The sequence below is a fragment of the Conger conger genome, chromosome 19 (genome assembly GCF_963514075.1).
Source record: "Conger conger chromosome 19, fConCon1.1, whole genome shotgun sequence".
Taxonomy (NCBI): domain Eukaryota; kingdom Metazoa; phylum Chordata; class Actinopteri; order Anguilliformes; family Congridae; genus Conger; species Conger conger.
Window position 1 is genome coordinate 6,212,989 of NC_083778.1, and position 24,783 is coordinate 6,237,771.

Sequence of the window (24,783 nt, forward strand, 5' to 3'; positions counted from 1 at the left end):
AGTGTGTGTGTGTGTGAGTGTGTGAGTGTGTGTGTGTGTACTGATGAGCTCTTTGAACAGCTGCATTGGTTTGGGAATCTGGAGCAGGATCAGGACCCGGACTTTTGTAAGACGTGACTTTGCTTCTGTAGCGGTACGTGTACTTCCAGCAGTCTTCGAACACGTTGGGGGGGTTGCAGTTCAGCCACAGCATGTGCTTCTCCTCACTGACACTGAGGTTAGGGGGGGGAGGCTTCAGGTTCTTGCGTGGGTCCAGCAGGAAGGTGTTCTGTAGCGTGGAGGGACCCCGCATCCCGTCTGTTGGCCGCCAGGTGCAGTTCATGGCTCCAAGCATGTCGTAAACTCTTTCACCAGCTTTTCTGTACGATGAGGGATGCATGAACACCTCTTTGTTGTCAGTCCTGTTGCCACAACTCTTGGGCTGAGTCTGCACCGCGTACATCACTCCGTTCTCCATATCCATATCCTGGAGTGGCGCGCAGAGGGAGCGCGCCACTCCAGCTTGACTACAGCTGTCTTTTGCTTCTTCTTTTTCTTCTTCTTTCTGCTCTCTAACGTCTAAAAGCTCACTCCTTATATATCCTGAAACTTGTACAGAATTAGGAATGGGAAAACACAAGCTCTTATGCAACTTTTTTAATGAGCCTATTCATCACTGTTATTTGTCTCCCTGTCATAATCTCTCCTTGGACTCTCTCAAAACTTTGACATCATATACCCCTCCAATAGGGAGTTTCCACCATTTCAATACATTCTTCAGGTGCACTTTCTTGTGGCGCCTTAAGAAATCTACAGAGGACATCCAATTAATAGCCAAGTGTAATTCATCCCCCAACTCCTCTACAGTCAGTCCTTTGAATCTATCCAATAAATTATCAGATTATCATTTCCCCATCATCTATATTGTTTTCCTCATCTTTTTGCTTTAACCAGGCATTATGCTCCTCCCCTGTAGGATTGGGGTATTCCCCGACTGCTCGCTCAGCATGTTGAATCTCCTCCAAGGTCATGCTGGAACTCATTCTGTGCATGGCCTCAGTCAGACCTTTAACCTTGCTCCTTAGTACTCTAAATCTAAGTCCCCCAACTTCAGACTCCTCTGCTGACAATTAGGGCTGCTCATTAGCTCTGAACCGCATATTTTTCCTCTTATGGGCGTGCTTACTACGACCTCGATGGCGTGTGCGAGGGGTTAACAATGCATTCCTGCCTAACCCATCCCTGTCAATCTCTCATCAGGGGGGCCTAGGGCTGGGTCCTCGACAGCACTTACAGCAGTGTGAGTGTGTCCAGTTTAGCAGCAGACAGTGCTCTCACTCCTGAGTCTCCTGGGTGATTGTATCTCAGGTCCAGCTCTCTCAGGTGTGAGGGGTTTGAACACAGAGCAGAAGCCAGATAATCACAGCCTCTCTGTGTGACTCTACAGCCTGACAGCCTGCAGAGAGAGGAACACACACACCTTACAGCACATTCACATAAACTAACAGAGCTGTGTGTGTCACACACCTTACAGCACATTCACATAAACTAACAGAGCTGTATGCGTCACACATCTTACAAAAAATTGACAGTGTTCCCCAAAATGTAAGTCGTAGGCCAAAAAGAATATATACTTTTTTCTGATGCAATTTGGAGGCTTCAGGTGCATTTTAAAATGTTAAATTAATCTCTAATACATGCCTTCCTTCTTAAGCATTTTGTTAAGTTTACATTCAAATATGCTGACATCACATACAATTTAATATTGTACTGCCATTAAACAGAAATTTCTTCAGAAAATATGGTTATGATAACTCTTTACTTGAATAAACAAATTATTTTACAAAGCGTGACATAAAAGATATATGCTTCACTTTAATGATATTGAACAATAACTCTAATATGACTATATACAAATTAAACAATTAGGTTTATATATTCAGTAATCCATATCAGACTCTGACTCTTCCCAGTGCGTGTGAAGAGACACCAACACACACACACACACAAATGCACGTAGCCCGTACACACACACACACAAATGCACATACCCTGTACACACACACACACACAAATGCACATACCCATACACACACACACACACACACACACACAAATGCACATACCCCGTATACACACACACACAAATGCACATACCCCGTACACACACACACAAATGCACATGTACTGACACACACACACACACACACACACACACACACACAAACACAAAATCTCCTCCACACATATGCACGTCAACTAACATACACAGACCACCCTACACATATGCACACTAACATACACACATACCCCTACACACACACATACACACACACACACACACACACACAGTGCACCCTACACTTTATTATATATATGCTTATTTTTTTTGTGTGTGTTAGTTTAAAGAACATCCAAAAATTATTTTCCAAAATAATTAATTTTAAAGACATTTCTGTATATCATTTTTAAAAGTAAGAAATTACTCTAAGGCAGTGCAGTGCAGTGGGTAACACTGCCGCCTCACAGCAAGGAGGTCCTGGGTTCGAATCCCCATCGGCTGGGGCCTCTCTGTGTGGAGTTTGCATGTTCTCCCCGTGTCTGCGTGGGTTTCCTCCGGGTACTCCGGTTTCCTCCCATAGTCCAAAGACATGCAGCTTAGGCTGATTGGAGAGTCTAAATTGCCCGTGGGTATGAGTGTGTGAGTGAATGGTGTGTGTGCCCTGCGATGGACTGGCGACCTGTTTTCCAACATGCTTGGAACAACGTCCCTGCAGATTGTCTTATAGAACTGCAGGACAGCGTTGGCTATCTCAGAGTGATGCAGTTTTAACGCCAAAGGGTGGTCACAAAAACTATTGTTTTGATTCAGTTTTGAACTATTCTGACAAATTACTAAAATGTAATGTAAAATGTATAGTGCGTTTATTTAGGACCTTTCATTTAATTATTTTTGAAAGAATCTCATCTGAACAGAATGTTATACAGGTGCCTAAGACTTTTCCACAGTACTCTACATACATACACATACACAAACCCCCCACGCACACACACACACACACACACACACACACACACACAGACAAACCCCCTATACACAAATACACAGACTAACATGTCCACCCCCCCACACACACATACACAATCCCCCTACACACATATACCCCAACACACACATACAAACCCCCCTACACACACATACACACACACACACCCAACCCACCACCACACACAAGCAAAAACCCCACTACACACATATACACACACATACACAAACCCCCCTACAGACAAACTTACATACACGTAACCCCCACAGACACTCACATTCACATACATATAGTGACCACCATAATTCATTGGACAGTGACACATTTGTTATTTAGATTTTGTACTCTAGGACTAGTTTGAAAGGATATGATGACAATAATGTTGAAGTGCAGACTGTCAGCTTTAATTTGATGGTATTTTCATCATATGAAACATTTGGAAATGACAGCACCTTTTGTAGACGGTCCCCCATTTTAAGATTCTACGAGTATTTGTTGAATTGGCTCCACAGATGTGTTTCAATAGGCAGGTGTATTAATTTGTGTCATTAGTGAATGCAGAAGACCCCACACACACACACACACACACACACAAACCCCCCTACACACACACACACACACACACACACAAACAGGGAGGTAGGGAGGGACGGGGAGAGGTGCTGCTTGAAGAGGTGCGTCTTCAGTTTGCGCTTGAAGGTGGGGAGAGATTCTACAGTTCTGACCTCAACGGGGAGTTTGTTCCACCACCGTGGAGCCAGAACAGACAGTAGTCGTGAGTGTGAGGTGGAGATTCGGAGAGGGGGAGGTGCCAAGCGGCCTGTGGAGGCTGAACGAAGAGGTCTGGCAGGGGTGTAGGGTCTGATGATTTTTTGTAGGTAAGCTGGGGAAGACCCCTTAACTGCTTGGAAGGCTAGCACCAATGTTTTGAATTTGATGCGAGCCATGACAGGCAGCCAGTGGAGGGAAGTAAGCAGGGGGGTGACGTGTGAGTATTTGGGAAGGTTGAAGACCAGACAAGCTGCTGCATTCTGGATAAGTTGGAGGGGTCTGATGGAGGACGCTGGGAGGCCAGCCAAGAGGGAATTGCAGTAGTCCAGGCGGGACAGAACCATTGCTTGGACCAGGAGCTGGGTCGAGTAGGGGGTGAGAAAGTTGACTAGAAGCGGCTCGTTCTATGGTTTTAGAAAGAAAAGGAAGAAGAGATACCGGGCGGTAGTTCTGGATGATGGAGGGATCCAGAGTATGCTTTTTTAGCAGCGGAGTGATGTGGGCCCTCTTGGAGGATGCTGGAAAACAGCCAGAAGACAGGGAGGAGTTGACAAGGGAGGTGACAAATGGGAGAATGTCAGGTGTGATAGTCTGGAGAAGAGAAGAGGGGATAGGGTCAAGGGCACAGGTTGTAGGGCGGTGGGAGAGCAGGAGTTGGGGAGAGCAGGAGTTGAGAAACATCAGAGTCTGTAAGGAAGGAGAAAGTGGAAAAGGAAGGGATGGGCCTAGAGGGGGGGGGAGGGCACAGAGAGGGGGGCGGTGGTTGTAAAGGATCTGCGGATGTCTGTGACCTTCTCAACGAAATAATCAGCAAAGTCATCAGCAGCGAAGGAGGACTGAGGTGGAGGAGGCAGTGCGTTGAAGAGAGAGGAGAAAATAGAGAACAGTTCCCGGGGGTTAGATGTGGAGTTCTGAATTTGTGTTTGATAGTATTTTGCTTTGGCGGCAGTGACAGCGGAAGAGAATGCCGCCAGGAGAGACTGCTAAGTTGTGAGGTCTGAAGGTCTGTTTCCCCACTTTCTACCCGCTGCACGGAGGCTGGCCCTGGAGGTACGGAGGGTGTCAGATATCCAAGGACTGGGAGGGGATGTGCGAGGTGGTTTTGAGACAGGGGGACAGAGAGAGTCAAAGGCGGGGGAGAGAGATGAAAGGAGGGTGGCAGATGCAGAGTCCGTGGGGAGTTTGGAGAAGGATTCGAGAGGGGGGAGTGAAGTGGTGGCAAAGGAAGAGGAGGTTACGGCGGGCTGAGGAAGTGTGGGTGGGAGGAGGGGGAGGAGGATGGGGAGGAAGAGGGAGAGAGAATGAGGTGTACATACCCTGTACACACACACACAAATGCACATACCCTGTACACACACACACACATACTCAAACCCCCCTACACACACACACACACACACACACATTACATTACATTACATTACATTATTGCCATTTGGCAAACGCTCTTATCCTGAGCGACGTACAGTTGATTAGACTAAGCAGGAGACAATCCTCCCCTGGAGCAATGCAGGGTTAAGGGCCTTGCTCAGGGGCCCAACGGTTGTGCGGATCTTATTGTGGCTACACCGGGATTAGAACTACTGACCTTGCATGTCCCAGTGATTTACCTTAACCACTACGCTACAGGCCTCATCTGTATTTATTGTGAATAAAACCGGGGAGTGAACACAACCCTGAGGGCCCCCTGTGCTGACTGATCTTGGCTCTGAGAGCAGCATTCTCCTTCACATACTGGACATTATTAGTCTTAGTCAGGGCACCATGCTGTTCTCATCTCCTCTGAACATGTCCTTAAAAGAGCCCTTGCAGTTATCTGGCCCTTTGGCTTTCTTATCAGGGTCAATCACCAACCACCAACTGCAGCACCTCCTTACAGTCAGCAGAAAAGTCCTGTTCTGTAGGTGGGAATGAGCTCTTTACAGTCAGCAGAAAAGTCATGTTCTGTACGTGGGAATGAGCTCTTTACAGTCAGCAGAAAAGTCCTGTTCTGTAGGTGGGAATGAGCTCTTTACAGTCAGGACAAAAGTCCTGCTCTGTAGGTGGGAATGAGCTTTTTACAGTCAGCACAAAAGTCCTGTTCTGTAGGTGGGAATTAAGTGTTTTGTGAGGAGTACAGCTCCCCTTCATCAGAGAGTGGGGTAAAATTAAGGATTTGATCCGAATTCATAGCAGGTAGTGAATAGTGGAGATGGATGAAGACTAATTTGAGATAGACCTGACACATTTTATTATGCAGGTGGTCTTTCACCACATCAATCAGACATCCAGCATCCAGTCATCACCTGTGCCCTGATACTACAGACTGCACTCAAACCTTACATTCTGGTCAGGAACCACACACCTGCCAGCCCTAAGACTCATCAGGTTTTATCCTGATTTTCTTTGCTGTGATAGAGGAGTAAGAAGAGAGCGATGAGACGAATGTGGAAAAAGAAAGAATGCCGATGGACAGAGTAGTAAACTGAGAGAAAAAGAGCTTTTCATAATTTTACTGCATAGAGCCATAATCACTCATTCTATTTAGTTAGGGCGGCCAGTAGCGTAGTGGTTAAGTTAAATGACTGGGACACGCAAGGTCGGTGGTTCTAATCCCGCACAGCCGTTGGGCCCTTGAGCAAGGCCCCTAACCCTGCATTGCTCCAGGGGAGGATTGTCTCCTGCTTAGTCTAATCAACTGTACGTCGCTCTGGATAAGAGCGTCTGCCAAATGCCTGTAATGTAATGTAATGTAGTTAAGGTCGCACAGAACACCGCACTACTCACCCCAGTCTCTGTAGTTTACAGTTTAGACTCATCAGTCCAGCACAGAGCAGCTCCACTCCTGACTCTCCCAGGTTATTGTAGCTGAGGTCCAGATCTCTCAGGGGTGAGTTTGATGACTGGAGAGCTGAGGCCACAATGTCACATGACTCCTCACTGAGGTCACAGCTGTTCAGTCTGTAAAAAAGAATAAATACAATATAGAATAAAAAGGTTAGGTAAGATATAAAAGATAACATCTTTCAGAGTGGACAGTGAGTTAGTTTGCAATGCTGTGGGACATTTGGCACAGCTAAAGGTAAAATGTAAAATATAACATCTTTCAATGGACAGAGAGTTTGCTTTTTTCCTAAAGGCAGACTGTCATACAGACGACATGAAAAAAAAGAAAACACACAATTACTGGCACCCCTGGAATAATTTTGTGCTGTAGCTGTACCCACGTTCAAGTGATTCCTTTTGAGTATGTGTCTTTGCGCATCTTTATTTGTGAGGTGTGGCAGAACTTTCAGACTTTTCAAACCTCATCCAGGAAAACTCTGAGAACCAACCCAACAGAACTTGCATTGAAAATCAAAATGAGTAAAAAAAATGTAGTGAGAGAAATGAATCTGAATATAACGGAGTAAAAGTAAAAAAAATGTCCTTTACAAATATACTCAAGTAAGAGTAAAAAGTATCCTCGTTTAAAACTACTCTACAGGTTCAATTTATTTAAGAACATACTAAAGTAAATGTAACGGAGTAAATGTTGCATATTACTACCCACCTCTGCTAACAGGCGACTGCTCCATCTCATAATGATAAAATATATCAGATACATTCAGCTACCTGCTGATACTGTAACTGTTTGATGTTCCAAACTGTTTCTTTCAGTAAGCCTGTTGCTTCACCGATGTCTTTGATTGTTTCTTTCTATTTCTCAGCCGGACTTTCCTTGAGTTTGCTTTTAATGGCTTCATTGATTTTAATTGGCAGAATTCTGGTCCTCATGTTGACAAATGCCAATAACAGACTCCAAAGCAGAAATGCAAGACTCCGGTCCTGGAGGGCGAGTCTGCGAGCTGGTTTTTGTTCCAACCAATTACCTTAATTTATTTTTCTGCCAGCTCTAGAAATGACATTGGTTCATTGCTGAACTTGAGCACAGTGCAATCCTTAGCATACACTTGCAGTCTGCAGTTGTAGCTGGTTCATATACAATTGTCTGATCAAGACATCATTTCGCTAATTAAATAATTAAATAATAAAAAATCCTGAAGTGGATCGGTCGTTGTAGTGCACCCCTGCTCAAAAGGCAGTCAAAAGCCAAGAATCAAGACTGGATACTGAAAGCTCTCACCCCTTCATTTTCTGTAGATTTTATTTTAAAGGTAAAATAGGTCAGATGTAATGTTTCTGTACCTGTCCTGTGTGTATTTATGTTTATTCTTGTTATTTATTCATTTTTCATACATCCTTGGTTATTGTTTTCCATTACAGTTCTCATTTGTCATCCCTTGTTATGTCTGCGTCTGAATGTTTACCAGCCTAGTCACTCCCCTGTCTGCGTGTCCCACAATTTGGGTGTTTATGGTAGTTTCGGGTTTTCAAACATTCTTTCCAAACTCGCGATTCTTGCTTCCTGCTTTTCTTGGTAGTTAAATGTTGTAAAGCACTATTCTTACTCACTACTACTAATCTAGGTATTGTACAGCACTAATCCGATTAATACACTGACTGTCTGTCTAACTAACTAACTAACAATCACTTTTATTGGGTAGTTTAGAAATATTCACGTAACTAATTCACAAACGCAATCTCTTAGTTTTTCTGCACTGTTCTATAACTCCGCCTCCCTATGCTATCCCTAATTACTCGCTTAGTTTCAGTGAAGTGTTCGCACCTGTCTCTGACTATCACTACGTCTTCAATCTATGCAAATATCTACTCCCTAATCCGGAGCCGTATGTTTTACATGTTTGGTTACGTGCATCCAGTTTTCGTCGTTATTATGTTATTACCCTATTATGTTTCCCCACCTGTTGTCTATTTGTTTAGCCCACCTTTTTCCCAGCCCCGCCTAGATTTTCACCTTCCCTCATGTATTTAAACCTCAGTCTCTGTTTGAACCAGTGTCAGAACGTTGATCAGTCATAGTGCCAAATTCCCTGTAAGCCTATGTCTTGAGATTCCAAAAGACACCCCTTTGCCTTTGATTTCCGAGCTTGCCTTACCCTCTTGTTTTGTTTGCCCTTCGCCCTTTTGTACTTTCGCCTATTGATTTTCCTGTTTTCTCAACCATTCTTTTGCCTTCTGTCTTTGTCTTTGTATTGGATCTCCTGGCTACGAAAAAAGAAAACTACGTTTTTGGATTATCCGCTGGTCTGCGCCTGGGTCCTCAGTGCCATACATAACATCAGATTTTTGTGTTCAAACATTGTTACAAGACCATTGTAAATCCCTTCCTATCATTGAAAAGGGCTCACTGACATGTTGATTCACCCTCTGCCTGTGTTTATAATCCTTATATTCGAGTTTCAAAATACGCAGTTTATGGGCCGGCACTCTACCGAAACATCGTATAGCTGTACAATATTTCAAGTTAATTGGTTGAAGATTGGTTCTAATTGCCACAGCCAATGGCGTTTCAACATTAGTGCAAAGACCAATGTGAGGCCCTTCTCCATTCTGCTAAATGCAATCATAGCTAGTGAACAAAACCTATGTGGAAGCAGCTCTTTTCAGTTAACAAAGACACAGCATGAAAGGACAGACCCAAATGAGCATTCTAACTGTTTTAACTGAAGAACTTCAAATGACCTTCAGTCAGTTAGAAGAGAATATTGCAAGAAAAATATTAGAAGTATATCATCTCTAATTCTTTCAAGACAAAAGTATAGTACATTCTTTTTGATGAAGCATTTTGTCGCTCTGTGATGGTGGTGGTGCAATTGCTGCTGCTGGATGCTGAGCTGGAGCAGTCCCAGCGGGTGTCTGATTTGTGGGGCTGCTGCTGTCTGTTGTCTCTGACACTTTCCTCCCACACTGTAGCTGGTCCACCACAACCAGCAGAGGCACTGTCGCTAGAAGTTGTAGGTGCGGTGGGTGCACAACCGGCTGAGGCAGCAGTAAGTGACAGCCCCTTTTTATTATGGTGCTTGGCCTACCACCTGCCAGCTTGACTGATCAGCCCATCACTCTTCATCCATCTGCTGCAGGTCCTGACCCCAGTTACCTGCATCTCCTTAATGCAGCCAATTCAATGGGTAAGCCCTCTGCCCTCCCGTGGTGCTGATCTGTCAGTGGAGCTAGCAGTGTTGACCTGGGAGCTTGGCATGGAGTGTTGACTGTCAGCGTGTTGACTGACTTTCTTGGGCTAGTTGTGGCCTTCATGTGAGCTACCTTTGTGGGATTTCTGAAAGTATTTATTTGTATTTTTATTATTCCTGGACAATGATTTTCATCCTTGCCTTGCTCAGTTTGGTAATTGCGTGGATGGCAACGAAGGCCACCATTGTTGGAGAATGTGCGCTCCCAGCTGGTCTTCCTGTGTGGTGAAACTCGCACAAATGGACTAATTGAGCAACCACCGTCTCGCATTTTCCCAAACTCTCTCAGCCATACGAACTGGGCGCATTCTCAGCTTCTCTATTTTAAAAAACTGCTTCACAATCTCAAAGAACTCTCATTCTGATTTTGTTGCTTCCACAAAGACTTTCTAGCTCACTTTGACAAGACAGAGATGTTTCGTTCTTCTTTTGCTTTTAATATCAGGAAATGTGCAACCAAATCCTGGCCCCGTGTTGAACTGTAGCACCCCAGCTGATTTGAAATGTAGGTCCAGTCTTGGCGTTATTCATTTGAATGTACGCAATTTACTTCCAAAATTAGACATGATCCGAATCTGGGCTAAATCTACGGATGCTGATCTTATTGTCTTATCAGAAACATGGCTTTGCAAAAATATTTTCTGCCTATTTCTAATAACGGTTACAATGTTTTCTGTCCCGACCGACCCAAGAGAGGGGGTGGTATAGCGATCTTTATAAAGTCCAAATTTCATGTTAATATCGTACTTTCCAAATCTGCACTAAATCTTGAAATAGTTAAAGAACTATGTATTACTGTTGTTGGTTGCTATATTTTGACAGTAATTTGTCAGTTGGAAAGTGGCAGTTGGGCTCTACTCTAGCTCCAACATTGTTCTGAGATGGCTGCCATAGTAACAGGCTGCAGCAGCAGCAGTTAAGGCCTGCCCCTTTCTATACCCTGAAGGAGTGACCTCTGAACACAGCACAAACTTAAACTACAGAGGGAAAGCCCAGAGACACTGTTTGCAGATTGTTCTCAGAACAAGGGCAAAAGTGTTACCAACCTGCTGCTGTACACAGAGCTGTGTGTGCACATTACCCACACATTGTTAAGAGGCATATGTAAGGGGCGACAAGTTCTCACCTTCGCAGATGAAGAGAAAGACCCGGAAAACCGCTGCCAAACTATTAACATCTACCAAAATGGCACCATAATGGTGCAGGGCAGTGAAGCATGATACAAAAGCTGGCAGAGATGGAAAACAATGAAAATTCCAGCACACCCCTCATCCCTGGGCACAAAAAAGGCAATTCACACACTAAGCCTGAGAAGGACAAACCCACCCAAATCTGCAACGGTGAGCACACAGATCAGGACCCCCCGACCCAAGCCCAACAACTCCACAGCACTGTGGGGCAGATCAGAGGTGCTGGAGGTGGAGCTCACTGAGCTGAAGGAGCAGGTACTGACCCACATCCCCACCAACACAGACTCACAGCTTCTGAAGGACCAGCTCAGCCAGGTGAGAAACCAACTTAAAATATTTGTGGGGAAACACAAAGAGGAGGTAGATGCTCTTCAGGACCCGGCCCTAGGCCCCCCTGATGAGAGATTGACAGAAGATGGGTTAGGCAGGAATGCATTGTTAACCCCTCGCACACGCCAATGGGGTAGGAGTAAAAGCTCCCGTAAGAGGAGAAGTATATGGTACAAGATAAATGTACAAACGTATATGGATACTGAGGAGTCTGAAGTCAGAGGACTTAGATTCAGGGTTTTAGAGAGCAAGGCTAAAGGCCTGACTGAGGCCATGACTAGAATGTGTTCTAGCATGACCATGGAAGATGCTGAACATGCTGAACGGGAAATTGGTGACCCAAGGAGTTTTGCATTCAGGGAGACGATAGATGTGATAACATACTTGGTTGACACGTGTGGGCTTGCTCCTACAGGGGAGGAGCACAAGGCCTGGTTAAAGCAACAGGATGAGAAAAACAATGAAGATAATTGGGAGATCAAAGAATATGAGGAGATGGAAAAATGTAGGAGAGATAAGGAAAATAGAAGGGATGTCAATACCGAAAGAATATTAAGAGGCTTCAAGGGCCTTCCTGATTATAGCACAAATAATTTATCGGATAGATTCAAAGGACTGACTGTAGAAGAAGTTGGGGGATGATTTACACTCAGCTATTGGCTGGATGTCCTTTGTAGATCCCTTAAGGCGCCACAAAAAGGGGCACCTGAAGAGTGTATTGAGATGGTGGCAGGCATTAACCTCTGGCTTGCATGAGATCAAGGTGTGGAGGAAGTCAAGGAGAGACTATGAAATTGAAACAGACACCAGTGATGAATAGGTTCCTTAAAGAAAATACAAAAAAGCTAGTGTTTTTCCACTCGTATATTAAGATGGTGGAAATTCCCAAACCAGAGGGGCACATGAGATAAGGTATTGGGGAAATTTCTTTTGAGGTATGAGAAAATGACAGTGGGAAAAACAGAAGTGATGAATATGGTCACTAAAAAACAAGTTGCATAAGAGATAAATGTCTTCCCGCTTGATATATTGGGGACATTTCTTATCAAAAAGGTAAACTTTTGTATGCAAAAAAGATATATAAGGAATAAGCTTTTAGACCTTAGAGTGGGATCTTAGAATTTTGCCTCACAAGATATCTACGAGCTGTTGAAGAGAGAGCAACGCAAGACAGCTGTAGTCAAGCTGGAGTGGCGCGCTCCCTCTGCGCGCCACTCCAGGATCTGGATATGGAGAGAGGAGTGACGTACGCGGTGCGGACTCAGCCCAAGAGTTGTGGCAGTGGGACTGATATCGAAGAGGTGTTCATGTGCATCCCTCATCATACAGAAAAGCTGGTGAAAGAGTTAAAGGGCTTTTACGACATGCTTGGAGCCGTGAACTGCACCTGGAGGCCAACAGACGCGGGGGCAGGATGCGGGGTTCCTCCACGCTACAGAACACCTTCCTGCTGGACCCACGCAAGAACCTGAAGCCTCCCCCCCTAACCTCAGAGTCAGTGAGGAGAGGCATATGCTGCGGCTGCACTGCAAAACCCCCGACGTGTTCGAAGACATACCAGTGCACATCCCATACAACAGGCAGGAGAAGTACGAAGTGCAAAGTCACGTCTTTCGAAAGTCTGGGTCCTGATCCTGCCCCAGATTCCCAAACCAATGCAGCTGTTCAAAGAGCTCATCAACAGCAAGGAGGAGGGATCAAATCCCGCAGAAAACGAGATGGCTATATTTAGGACATGGGTGGTAATTATAATCTATATTACTTGTAAAAGTAGGAAAAGTAGTACATAGAAGCTCAACGTTATAAGTTTCCTTTCATTTTTATGTCTTTTATTTTTTAGTAAGATACTATATACGATATAAATAAGTAGTAGACTTTAGGGGTGTTCGTACCCATTGTATTAATGGAAGTTCAGTAGCTTTTATCTCCGTGAAGGGGGAGCCATAAGATAAGGTAAAGGCCAAAGAGGATGATGGATATTTGAGGGGTGTACCTTGATTTTTAAACATCATAGGTGGAAAGGTAAATTAGAAAGAGCTAAAGGGGTATATGTAACTTGCATGTGATTAGCAAACTGCAAAAGATGATATGTACACTGTAATCTGTATAACTCTATTCTTTTGATTGATTATAATAAAGTATATCTTATTATAACCATATGTGATAAAGATTCTTTAGAGGAATACATTGAATACAGGACATCGAATACCAGATTTGCATCACACCCTTCACTTCGAGACTGGGCTGGAAGTTCAGTAGAACTTACCAGGGCTCCAGGACGTTCGGAGTACTTGAGTTCGTCCCCGAGACACCTCCTTGTGGGGTACTGCTCGTGGGAACGTGAGGTCTGAGCTCGGCAAGGGGTCCGTGGCTCACGACAAAAGAGATGGCTTGAGGGAGCAGCTGCACTCCATCACTGCCCCTGCTCCTGCTCCTGCCCCTGCCCCTGCTCTTGCCCCTGCTCCTGCTCAGTGCCCCTGGCACTGCCCACACCGACACACAGCCCCTCACACCCTCACAGACCGAGCCCAGCCAGGAGAACAACCCACACACCCTAAAGCACACAATCCCTCAAAAACAAGATAAAAACTCACACAAAGACACAGAGGTGGTCATTTTAAGCTATCAAAGATTTGGTGTCCCAGAACCAAGAACGTACTTCGGATTCTGTCCGAGCCTGATTTCAGCTCCCCCAATCACATCATCATCCACACAGGCACAAATGACCTGAGGGAACAGCAGGAGAGGGTGGGCGCTCTGCTCAGGAGAGTGGCAGAGAGGGCCTGAGAGAGCTTCCCCAACTCTTCCACTCCCTCACTATACATCTCCAGAGGCTGCGCTCTGCTACCCAACATGCACCTGGCTCATCACCCCACCATCGGACCCTGGGACCTGCACGACCAGGTGCACCTCTTCAAGTCAGCAGTCGGGGAGTTCACCAAGACACTGAAAGACGTGGCACTCAGCAGACACTCTGGCAACAAAAGAAGAGTCTCCAGCACCACCCAGCAGAGCCCTCCTGCACCGCCCAGGACCCCCCTCACCACCCAGCCCACCTCAGACACATCGCACCCAACAAAGGACCGGGATACCAACCTCACCCGGCCCACCTGAATGCACCACCCCAACCAAGCACACTGCCCCCACCACCCCAACCAAGCACACTACCCCCACCAGCCCAACCAAGCACACTGCCCCCACCAGCCCAACCAAGCACACTACCCCCACCAGCCCAACCAAGCACACTGCCTCTCACAGACGCACCAGCCCAACCAAGCACACTGCCTCTCACAGACCCACCAGCCCAACCAAGCACACTGCCTCTCACAGACCCACCAGCCCAACCAAGCACACTGCCTCTCACAGACCCACCAGCCCAACCAAGCACACTGCCTCTCACAGACCCACCAGCCCAGCCCCGGCCCGACTCACCCCCCCCCCCAGGACCAGATTGCACAAATTCAATTCTTACCAAAACACCGCACAGCTGATCATATTTACACACCCACACCCCAATAGAAAAATAAGTTAACCAAAATAAAACCAAATTTTGCTTGCTTCAATTTGGCATATTGGCTTATTCTACAATGAAAGCGGTGTAGGGGGTAAAACGTATGATATTGTTAAATCATACACAGGCAATACAATGTACACAGGCAAAAAGCGCAGCATAAAAACTGGCAACCAAAGAACATACTTTTTCATCCTGGAGTGTGGAGTGAGACAGGGCTGCAACCTAAGTCCAAGTCTATTCAACATATACAGTGGTGTGAAAAAGTGTTTGCCCCCTTCCTGATTTCTTATTTTTTTGCATGTTTGTCACACTTAAATGTTTCAGATCATCAAACAAATTTAAATATTATTCAAAGACAACACAAGTAAACACAAAATGCAGTTTTTAAATGAAGGTTTTTATTATTAAGGGAGAAAAAAAATCCAAACCTACATGGTCCTGTCTGAAAAAGTGATTGCCCCCCCTGTTAAAACATAACTCAACTGTGGTTTATCAAACCTGAGTTCAATTTCTCTAGCCACACCCAGGCCTGATTACTGCCACACCTGTTCTCAATCAAGAAATCACTTAAATAGGACCTGCCTGACAAAGTGAAGTAGACCAAATGATCCTCAAAAGCTAGACATCATGCCGAGATCTAAAGAAATTCAGGAACAAATGAGAAAGAAAGTAATTGAGATCAATCAGTCTGGAAAAGGTTATGAAGCCATTTCTAAAGCTTTGGGACTCCAGCGAACCACAGTGAGAGCCATTATCCACAAATGGCGAAAAAACATGGAACAGTGGTGAACCTTCCCAGGAGTGGCCGGCCGACCAAAATTACCCCAAGAGCGCAGCGACGACTCATCCAAGAGGTCACAAAAGACCCCACAACAACATCCAAAGAACTGCAGGCCTCACTTGCCTCAGTTAAGGTCAGTGTTCATGACTCCACCATAAGAAAGAGACTGGGCAAAAATGGCCTGCATGGCAGAGTTCCAAGACGAAAACCACTGCTGAGCAAAAAGAACATTAAGGCTCGTCTCAATTTTGCCAGAAAACATCTTGATGATCCCCAAGACTTTTGGGAAAATACTCTGTGGTCTGACGAGACAAAAGTTGAACTTTTTGGAAGGTGTGTGTCCCATTACATCTGACGTAAAAGTAACACCGCATTTCAGAAAAAGAACATCATACCAACAGTAAAATATGGTGGTGGTAGTGTGATGGTCTGGGGCTGTTTTGCTGCTTCAGGACCTGGAAGACTTGCTATGACAAAATGGAACCATGAATTCTGCTGTCTACCAAAAAATCCTCAAGGAGAATGTCCGGCCATCTGTTCGTGACCTCAAGCTGAAACGAACTTGGGCACTGCAGCAGGACAATGATCCAAAACACACCAGCAAGTCCACCTCTGAATGGTTGAAGAAAAACAAAATGAAGACTTTGGAGTTGCCTAGTCAAAGTCCTGACCTGAATCCTTTTGAGATGCTGTGGCATGACCTTAAAAAGGCGGTTCATGCTTGAAAACCCTCCAATGTGGCTGAATTACAACAATTCTGCAAAGATGAGTGGGCGAATAAATGTTTGTTTACGAATAAAGGCATGTATTAGGGATTAATTTAACATTTTAAAATGCACCAGAAGCCCCAAATGACGTCAGAAAAAAGAGGCCAGCTGACATCATCTGAACCCCCCTGGCCGGAAACCTTTTCTCTTTGGCCTGCTACTTACATTTTTGGGGAACACTCTGCATTGTTCAACATGCGGTCCCTTTCTGGAGCTACACTCCACCACTCCTGCTTCAGCGCGGCAACGACTGCAGTAACTGTCACCTGCCGTCCTCAGTGAAAGCTACGAGCCGTTGGGCATGTGCTCCTTACAATGTGAAATCCGTTGGCCTTTGAAATCATTTCCATTAAAAAGCAATGAGCTTGCTGTATAGAAGCATGGCTGCTTCTGTTTTCACTGACAATGAGTGAGGATTCATGTACACTGATATAGGAGGAGTACATTTCCCTCTCATTGGTTTAAGTCTCGGTGCTTGGGGGAAATACTAACAAGCTTGTTGGTGCACATAGCCTAATAAATATTGGTTCACTAGTTTGAATGGCCTTGGGCTTACGAGGTCGTCAAGCCAAAGCCGGACACATCGGCATAGCATTCACCAGTACAAGAAGTATTTTCCCCTGGTCTCATTTTTACCTGTTGGGTCAGGGAAAGTCCAAAAAGCTGTTGGTACACACAGCCACAGACCCACATAATGTTCAAATGGCCTCGAGCTGACTGGATGAAGGGCTTCTTCCGGTAGCCGAATGTCGTTCACATAGTCACCATGTCAGCCGGAGTCCATCTTAAGAACAGTATGTTGGTGTATGATAGTTCTGGGGATTTGCTGGTGCCCCCTCCTGGTCTTATCCATGCTTGTATGGATGGCTGGGTGGGCTTCCAGAACAGAGACATACCGCCAAACATAACAGTATTGTCTAAGATTGATAATAAAGTTTCTAACTTTGACACTAGTGGTCCTGACTGAACTAGTATTTTACCAAATGGATTGTTGTTGAAGTGTTTTGTAATGTAGATTAATGTCGTCAGCAGATGAAAATGAGCTACAGAGCAAACTCTGGCTCATCAGTTGTGATGGGCATGGTCCCTGTTAAATAAAATAAGAAAGTAAGGAAAATAAGGTTGCAGACCGCTGTAGCCCTGTTCCTCCCCCGTTTCATGATCAAACCTCGACACATCCTGGAGCTCAAGTTGCATCACCCTGCCTCTCTAACCCAGCTCACTGTACTTTCCCTCATTTTACACTTTCTACTTCCAACTAGCTTATTACCTCTACTGTGACCTGCTCAGCCCATCTGACTGGCTGTGATAGATTTTGTATCACATTTCTGTTATATCCATTCTACCCTTACTTTACACCTTGCCAGCCAGCGGAGGATGGGCTCCCCCTCTATAGCCAGGTTCCTCCCGAGATTTCCCATTGGGGAGTGTTTTCTCCTCACTTTTTGACGGTGAAAAGCATCTTAGTGACTGCGTAAAAGCGCTATACAAATAAAATGAAAAATGTGACCTCTATGGATGATAACTGGCCTGTGCCCGCCTACTGATGTGGGGTCTGTGAGTGAAAAATGCCCTTTTTAACATTTCACAGGTGAGCATCGTCTGATGAAACAGATCCCAGTTAAAACAAGGATAGCTATACTTGAGTTTAAGCCCTTGCAGTTATCTGGCCCTTTGGCTTTCTTATCAGGGTCAATCACCAACCACCAACTGCACCACCTCTTAACAGTCAGCAGAAAAGTCCTGTTCTGTAGGTGGAAATGAGCTCTTTACAGTCAGCAGAAAAGTCCTGCTCTGTAGGTGGGAATGAGCTCTTTACAGTCGGCACAAAAGTCCTGTTCTGTAGGTGGGAATGAGCTGTCTTGTGAGGAATACAGCTCCCCTTCATCAGAGAGTGGGGTAAAATTAAGGATTTGATAACAGTTCATAGCAGGTAGTGAATAGTGGAGATGGATGAAGACTGTAATGTGTGACAGGCCTGAAACATTTTAATATGCAGGTGGTCAGTCTTTTACCACATCAATCAGACATCCAGCATCCAGTCATCACCTGTGCCCTGATACTACAGACTGCACTCAAACCTTACATTCTGGTCAGGAACCACACACCTGCCAGCCCTAAGACTCATCAGGTTTTATCCTGATTTTCTTTGCTGTGATAGAGGAGTAAGAAGAGAGCGATGAGACTAATGTGGACAAAGAAAGAATGCTGATGGACAGAGTAGTAAACTGAGAGAGAAAGAGCTTTTTATCATTTCACTGCATAGAGCCATAATCATTAATTTTATTTAGTTAAGGTCACACAGAACACCGCACTACTCACCTCAGTCTCTGTAGTTTACAGTTTGGAATCATCAGTCCAGCACAGAGCAGCTTCACTCCTGACTCTCCCAGGTTATTGTAGCTGAGGTCCAGTCTCTGTATTATACAGTTTGGACTCATCAGTCCAGCACAGAGCAGCTTCACTTCTGACTCTCCCAGGTTATTGTAGCTGAGGTCCAGATCTGTCAGGGGTGAGTTTGATGACTGGAGAGCTGAGGCCAATATTTCACATGACTCCTCACTTAGGTCACAGCTGTTCAGTCTGTAAAGAAGAATGAATACATTAGCGAATAAAAAGGTGAGGTAAGATGTAAAAGATAACATCTTTCAGAGTGGACAGTGAGTTAGTTTGCAATGCTGTGGGCCATTTGGCACAGTTAATGGTAAGATGTAAAATATAGCACACATCTGTCACAGTGGCCAGGGAGTTTGCTTTTTTACTTTTGGTTTTCTGTGACAAACTTCCCACAGCATTGTAAGCTAACACAGCTAAAGGCAGACTGACACACACACAACATGCTCATATCCTGTGGGCTCCAGAATTATTGGCACCCTACATACACATGCACAACAATACTGTAGACAATGTATTTAATAATAAAAAGAAAAATCCCCCATAAGCTGGTTTCACAATTATTGGCACCCCTGCTTTAATTTTGTGCTGTAGCTGTACCCAAGTACAAGTGATTCCTTTTGTGTATGTGTCTTTGCTCGTCTTTATTTGTGAGCCATGGCAGAACTTTCAGACTTTTACCCAGACACCTGGCAAACTCTGAGAACCAACCCAACAGAACTTGCATTGAAAATCAAAATGAGTAAAAAAAAATGTAGTGAGAGAAATGAATCTGAATATAACGGAGTAAAAGTTAAAAAATGTCCTTTACAAATATACTCAAGTAAGAGTAAAAAGTATCCCCGTTTAAACCGACTCTACAGGTTCAATTTATTTAAGAGCGTACTTCAGTAAATGTAATGGAGTAAGTCATTTACCTTAACCACTACGCTACAGGCCGCCCCGTCTACTTCACATTTAAAATCAGATGAGTCATACCATTGCAAAAACCTGTCTATCGCAGAATGCTACAAGGCTACTGCCCCTGTGCATTAGGCACAGTTCCCAGGCTGGCTGCTGGTGCTCATCTGTATTAAAACTGGGGAGTGAACACAACCCTGAGGGGCCCCTGTGCTGACTGACCTTGGCTCTGAGATCAGCATTCTCGTTCACATACTGGGCATTATTAGTCAGGGCACCATGCTTTTCTTTTCTACTCTGAACATGTCCTTAAAAGAGCCCTTGCAGTTATCTGGCCCTTTGGCTTTCTTATCAGGGTCAATCACCAACCACCAACTGCAGCACCTCTTAACAGTCAGCACAAAAGTCCTGCTCTTTAGGTGGGAATGAGCTCTTTACAGTCAGCACAAAAGTCCTGCTCTGTAGGTGGGAATTAGTTCTTTACAGTCAGCACAAAAGTCCTGTTCTGTAGGTGGGAATGAATTGTTTTGTGAGGAGTACAGCTCCCCTTCATCAGAGAGTAGGGTAAAATTAAGGATTTGATAACAGTTCATAGCAGGTAGAGAATAGTGGAGATGGGTGAAGACTGTAATGTGTGACAGGCCTGAAACATTTTAATATGCAGGTGGTCAGTCTTTTACCACATCAATCAGACATCCAGCATCCAGTCATCACCTGTGCCCTGATACTACAGACTCCACTGAAACCTTACATTCTGGTCAGGAATCACACACCTGCCAGCCCTAAGACTCATCAGGTTTTATCCTGATTTTTTTTGCTGTGATAGAGGAGTAAGAAGAGAGGGATGAGACTAATGTGGACAAAGAAAGAATGCTGATGGACAGCGTAGTAAACTGAGAGAGAAAGAGCTTTTTATCATTTCACTGCATAGAGCCATAATCATTCATTCTATTTATTTAAGGTCACACAGAACAATGCACTACTCACCTCAGCCTCTGTAGTTTACAGTTTGGAATCATCAGTCCAGCACAGATCAGCTTCACTCCTGAATCTCCCAGGTTATTGTAGCTGAGGTCCAGTCTCTGTAGTATACAGTTTGGACTCATCAGTCCAGCACAGAGCAGCTCCACTTCTGACTCTCCCAGGTTATTGTAGCTGAGGTCCAGATCTGTCAGGGGTGAGTTTGATGACTGGAGAGCTGAGGCCAATATTTCACATGACTCCTCACTTAGGTCACAGCTGTTCAGTCTGTAAAGAAGAATTAATACATTATAGAATAAAAAGGTGAGGTAAGATGTAAAAGATAACATCTTTCAGAGTGGACAGTGAGTTAGTTTGCAATGCTGTGGGCCATTTGGCACAGTTAATGGTAAGATGTAAAATATAACACATATCTGTCACAGTGGCCAGGGAGTTTGCTTTTTTACTTTTGGTTTTCTGTGACAAACTTCCCACAGCATTGTAAGCTAACACAGCTAAAGGCAGACTGACACACACACAACATGCTCATATCCTGTGGGCTCCAGAATTATTGGCACCTTACATACACATGCACAACAGTACTGTAGACAATGTATTTAATAATAAAAAGAAAAATTCCCCATAAGCTGGTTTCACAATTATTGGCACCCCTGCTTTAATTTTGTGCTGTAGCTGTACCAAGTACAAGCGATTCCTTTTGGGTATGTGTCTTTGCTCGTCTTTATTTGTGAACCATGGCAGAACTCTCAGATTTTTACCCAGACACCTGGCAAACTCTGAGAACCAACCCAACAGAACTTGCATTGAAAATCAAAATGAGTAAAAAAAATGTTGTGAGAGAAATTAATCTGAGTATAACGGAGTAAAAGTTAAAAAATGTCCTTTACAAATATACTCAAGTAAGAGTAAAAAGTATCCTCGTTTAAAACGACTCTACAGGTTCAATTTATTTAAGAGCGTACTTCAGTAAATGTAATGGAGTAAGTCATTTACCTTAACCACTACGCTACAGGCCGCCCCGTCTACTTCACATTTAAAATCAGATGAGTCATACCATTGCAAAAACCTGTCTATCGCAGAATGCTACAAGGCTACTGCCCCTGTGCATTAGGCACAGTTCCCAGGCTGGCTGCTGGTGCTCATCTGTATTAAAACTGGGGAGTGAACACAACCCTGAGGGGCCCCTGTGCTGACTGATCTTGGCTCTGAGAGCAGCATTCTCGTTCACATACTGGACATTATTAGTCAGGGCACCATGCTTTTCTTTTCTACTCTGAACATGTCCTTAAAAGAGCCCTTGCAGTTATCTGGCCCTTTGGCTTTCTTATCAGGGTCAATCACCAACCACCAACTGCAGCACCTCTTAACAGTCAGCACAAAAGTCCTGCTCTGCAGGTGGGAATGAGCTCTTTACAGTCGGTACAAAATACCTGCTCTGTAGGTGGGAATGAACTGTCTTGTGAGGAATACAGCTCCCCTTCATCAGAGAGTGGGATAAAATTAAGGATTTGATAACAGTTCATAGCAGGTAGTGAATAGTGGAGATGGATGAAGACTAATGTGTGACAGGCCTGAAACATTTTAATATGCAGGTGGTCAGTCTTTTACCACATCAATCAGACATCCAGCATCCAGTCATCACCTGTGCCCTGATACTACAGACTCCACTCAAACCTTACATTCTGGTCAGGAACCACACACCTGCCAGCCCTAAGACTTTTCTGAGCTGTGATAGAGGAGTAAGAAGAGAGCGATGAGACTAATGTGGACAAAGAAAGAATGCTGATGGACAGAGTAGTAAACTGAGAGAGAAAGAGCTTTTCATCATTTCACTGCATAGAGCCATAATCACTAGTTCTATTTAGTTAAGGTCACACAGAACACCGCACTACTCACCCCAGTCTCTGTAGTTTACAGTTTGGATTCATCAGTCCAGCACAGAGCAGCTTCACTCCTGCATCTCCCAGGTTATTGTAGCTGAGGTCCAGATCTCTCAGGGGTGAGTTTGATGACTGGAGAGCTGAGGCCAATATTTTACATGACTCCTCACTTAGGTCACAGCTGTTCAGTCTGTAAAGAAGAATGAATACCTTAGCGAATAAAAAGGTGAGGTAAGATGTAAAAGACATCTTTCAGAGCGGACAGTGAGTTAGTTTGCAATGCTGTGGGCCATTTGGCACAGTTAATGTTAAGATGTAAAATATAACACACATCTGTCACAGTGGCCAGAGAGTTTGCTTTTTTACTTTTGGTTTTCTGTGACAAACTTCCCACAGCATTGTAAGTGAACACAGCTAAAGGCAGACTGACACACACACAACATGCTCATATCCTGTGGGCTCCAGAATTATTGGCACCCTACCAATTATTGGCACCCTACATGCACAACAATACTGTAGACAATGTATTTACCGTAAATCCTCAAATTGTGTCCGGGATTCTATTTGAAGCCGGGCCTCGGATAATAGCCGGGGGCGTGGTCGATTCGGACAAATAAATGCCGGCCCCCAAATACAAGCCGGGGTAATATTGCCTACAAGAAGGGCTATCAGTCCTTGAGCACTAGAAGACATTGTTTCCATTTAACTCAATGAAATAAAAGAGCTCTTCTTAATATTTTATATTGTTGGTTGGTTTAATACTGTTGCCAATGAAAAGTCGTTGTCCTACACCAGGGGTCTCCAACACGTTGCTCTCAAGCTACCAGTCGCTTGCCACCCCCTTCTGAGTAGCTTGCCAAAGGCTGAAGCAGTATACATTTAAACACAATTGTTGCCGCGAGGCATTTCAGCCTACAAATTTAATAAAATTAAATCAGGCAAAATTAAAAATTAACTCGATTTAGGCTACTTGGCTACGCAATAAGGTTTCCATGTATTTACAGCACAGCGCACGTTCAATGAATGAATGAATGAAAGCGGCTGCCTTGGCTCGCAATAAACAGATGGGTGTAAATCCTGACACTCTTTCAGCTACATAAAGCTTAGCAGTGAACCATCAAATACCCCCCAGATTTCAGTGCCCAACAGTCCCAACATTTAGCAATAGAATCAAACAGTCCAAAAGTCAATTAAGTCCCAAACCGAAGCGAAAATCTTTTGATAGCCTACTGGTATGCTGCTCAAAACAAAACATATGTTTCACAATAAAATGCACTTTAGGAAAAAAAGATCCTTAAGAATAAAATTCTACAACAGAAGCCTAATAAGAAATAAAGGCCTGCCTCAAATACAAGCCTGCCCCAAATAAAGGCCTGTGCTTTGTGCAGCCTAAGTAAATAAAAGACCCCGGCCATAATTTGAGGATTTACGGTAGATACATACAGCTACCTTCTGATACTGTAACTGTTTGATGTTCCAAACTGTTTATTTTGGTAAGCCTGTTGCTTCACCAATGTCTTTGACTGTTTCTTTCTATTTCTCAGCAAGACTTTGCTTGAGTTTGCTTTTCATGGCTTCCTTGACTTTAATTAGCACAATTCTGGTCCTTGTGTTGACAAATGGCAATAACAGACTCCAAAGCAGAAGTGCAAGACTGCTCGGTCTGCGAGCTGGTTTTTGTTCCAACCACTTACCTTAATTTATTTTTCTGCCAGCTCTAGAAATGACATTGGTTCATCCCTATAATTGAGCACATTATAGGATACACCTGCAGTCTTAGCTGGTTCATATACAATTGTCTGATCAAGACATCATTCTGCTAATTAAATAATTACAAGCAGAAGTCGGCACAAAATCCTGAAGTGGATCAGTGCTTGCTGTGCACCCCTGCTCCAAAGGCAATCAAATGCCAAAAATCAAGACTAGATACTGAAAGCTCTCACCCCTTCACTTTTTGTAGATTTTAAAATGCCATTTCTACACTCAATACCCATAATGACCAAGTGCAAACACGTTTAGAAATCTTTACGATTATACAGAGAATAACTATTGAAGTTGTCTTCTTCCCTACAGTGCTAAAACTCCTCTCACTTCTATCTTTCTATTTCTTACCGCTCTTCATTGGCAGTTGTGCTTTCTCTTCTATTTCTGTCTGCCTCCTTCTCTCTCCACTTA

General features: G+C 44.3%; 1 protein-coding gene across 1 annotated transcript in view; it reads right to left on the reverse strand.

Moving 5' to 3' along the window:
* Positions 1–1,305: 1,305 nt before the first annotated feature.
* Positions 1,306–24,783, reverse strand: part of LOC133119397 (NACHT, LRR and PYD domains-containing protein 12-like) — a gene marked incomplete at its 3' end in the record, with an annotated part of 39,131 nt that continues 15,653 nt past the window's right edge. The window contains exons 4-8 of the mRNA XM_061229988.1: positions 22,625–22,798; positions 20,735–20,995; positions 18,776–19,036; positions 6,564–6,737; positions 1,306–1,435 (exon numbers count right to left, since the gene is read on the reverse strand). Of these exons, the coding sequence (XP_061085972.1) occupies positions 1,306–1,435; positions 6,564–6,737; positions 18,776–19,036; positions 20,735–20,995; positions 22,625–22,798 (1,000 nt within the window). The remainder of the gene's footprint in view (positions 1,436–6,563; positions 6,738–18,775; positions 19,037–20,734; positions 20,996–22,624; positions 22,799–24,783) is intronic.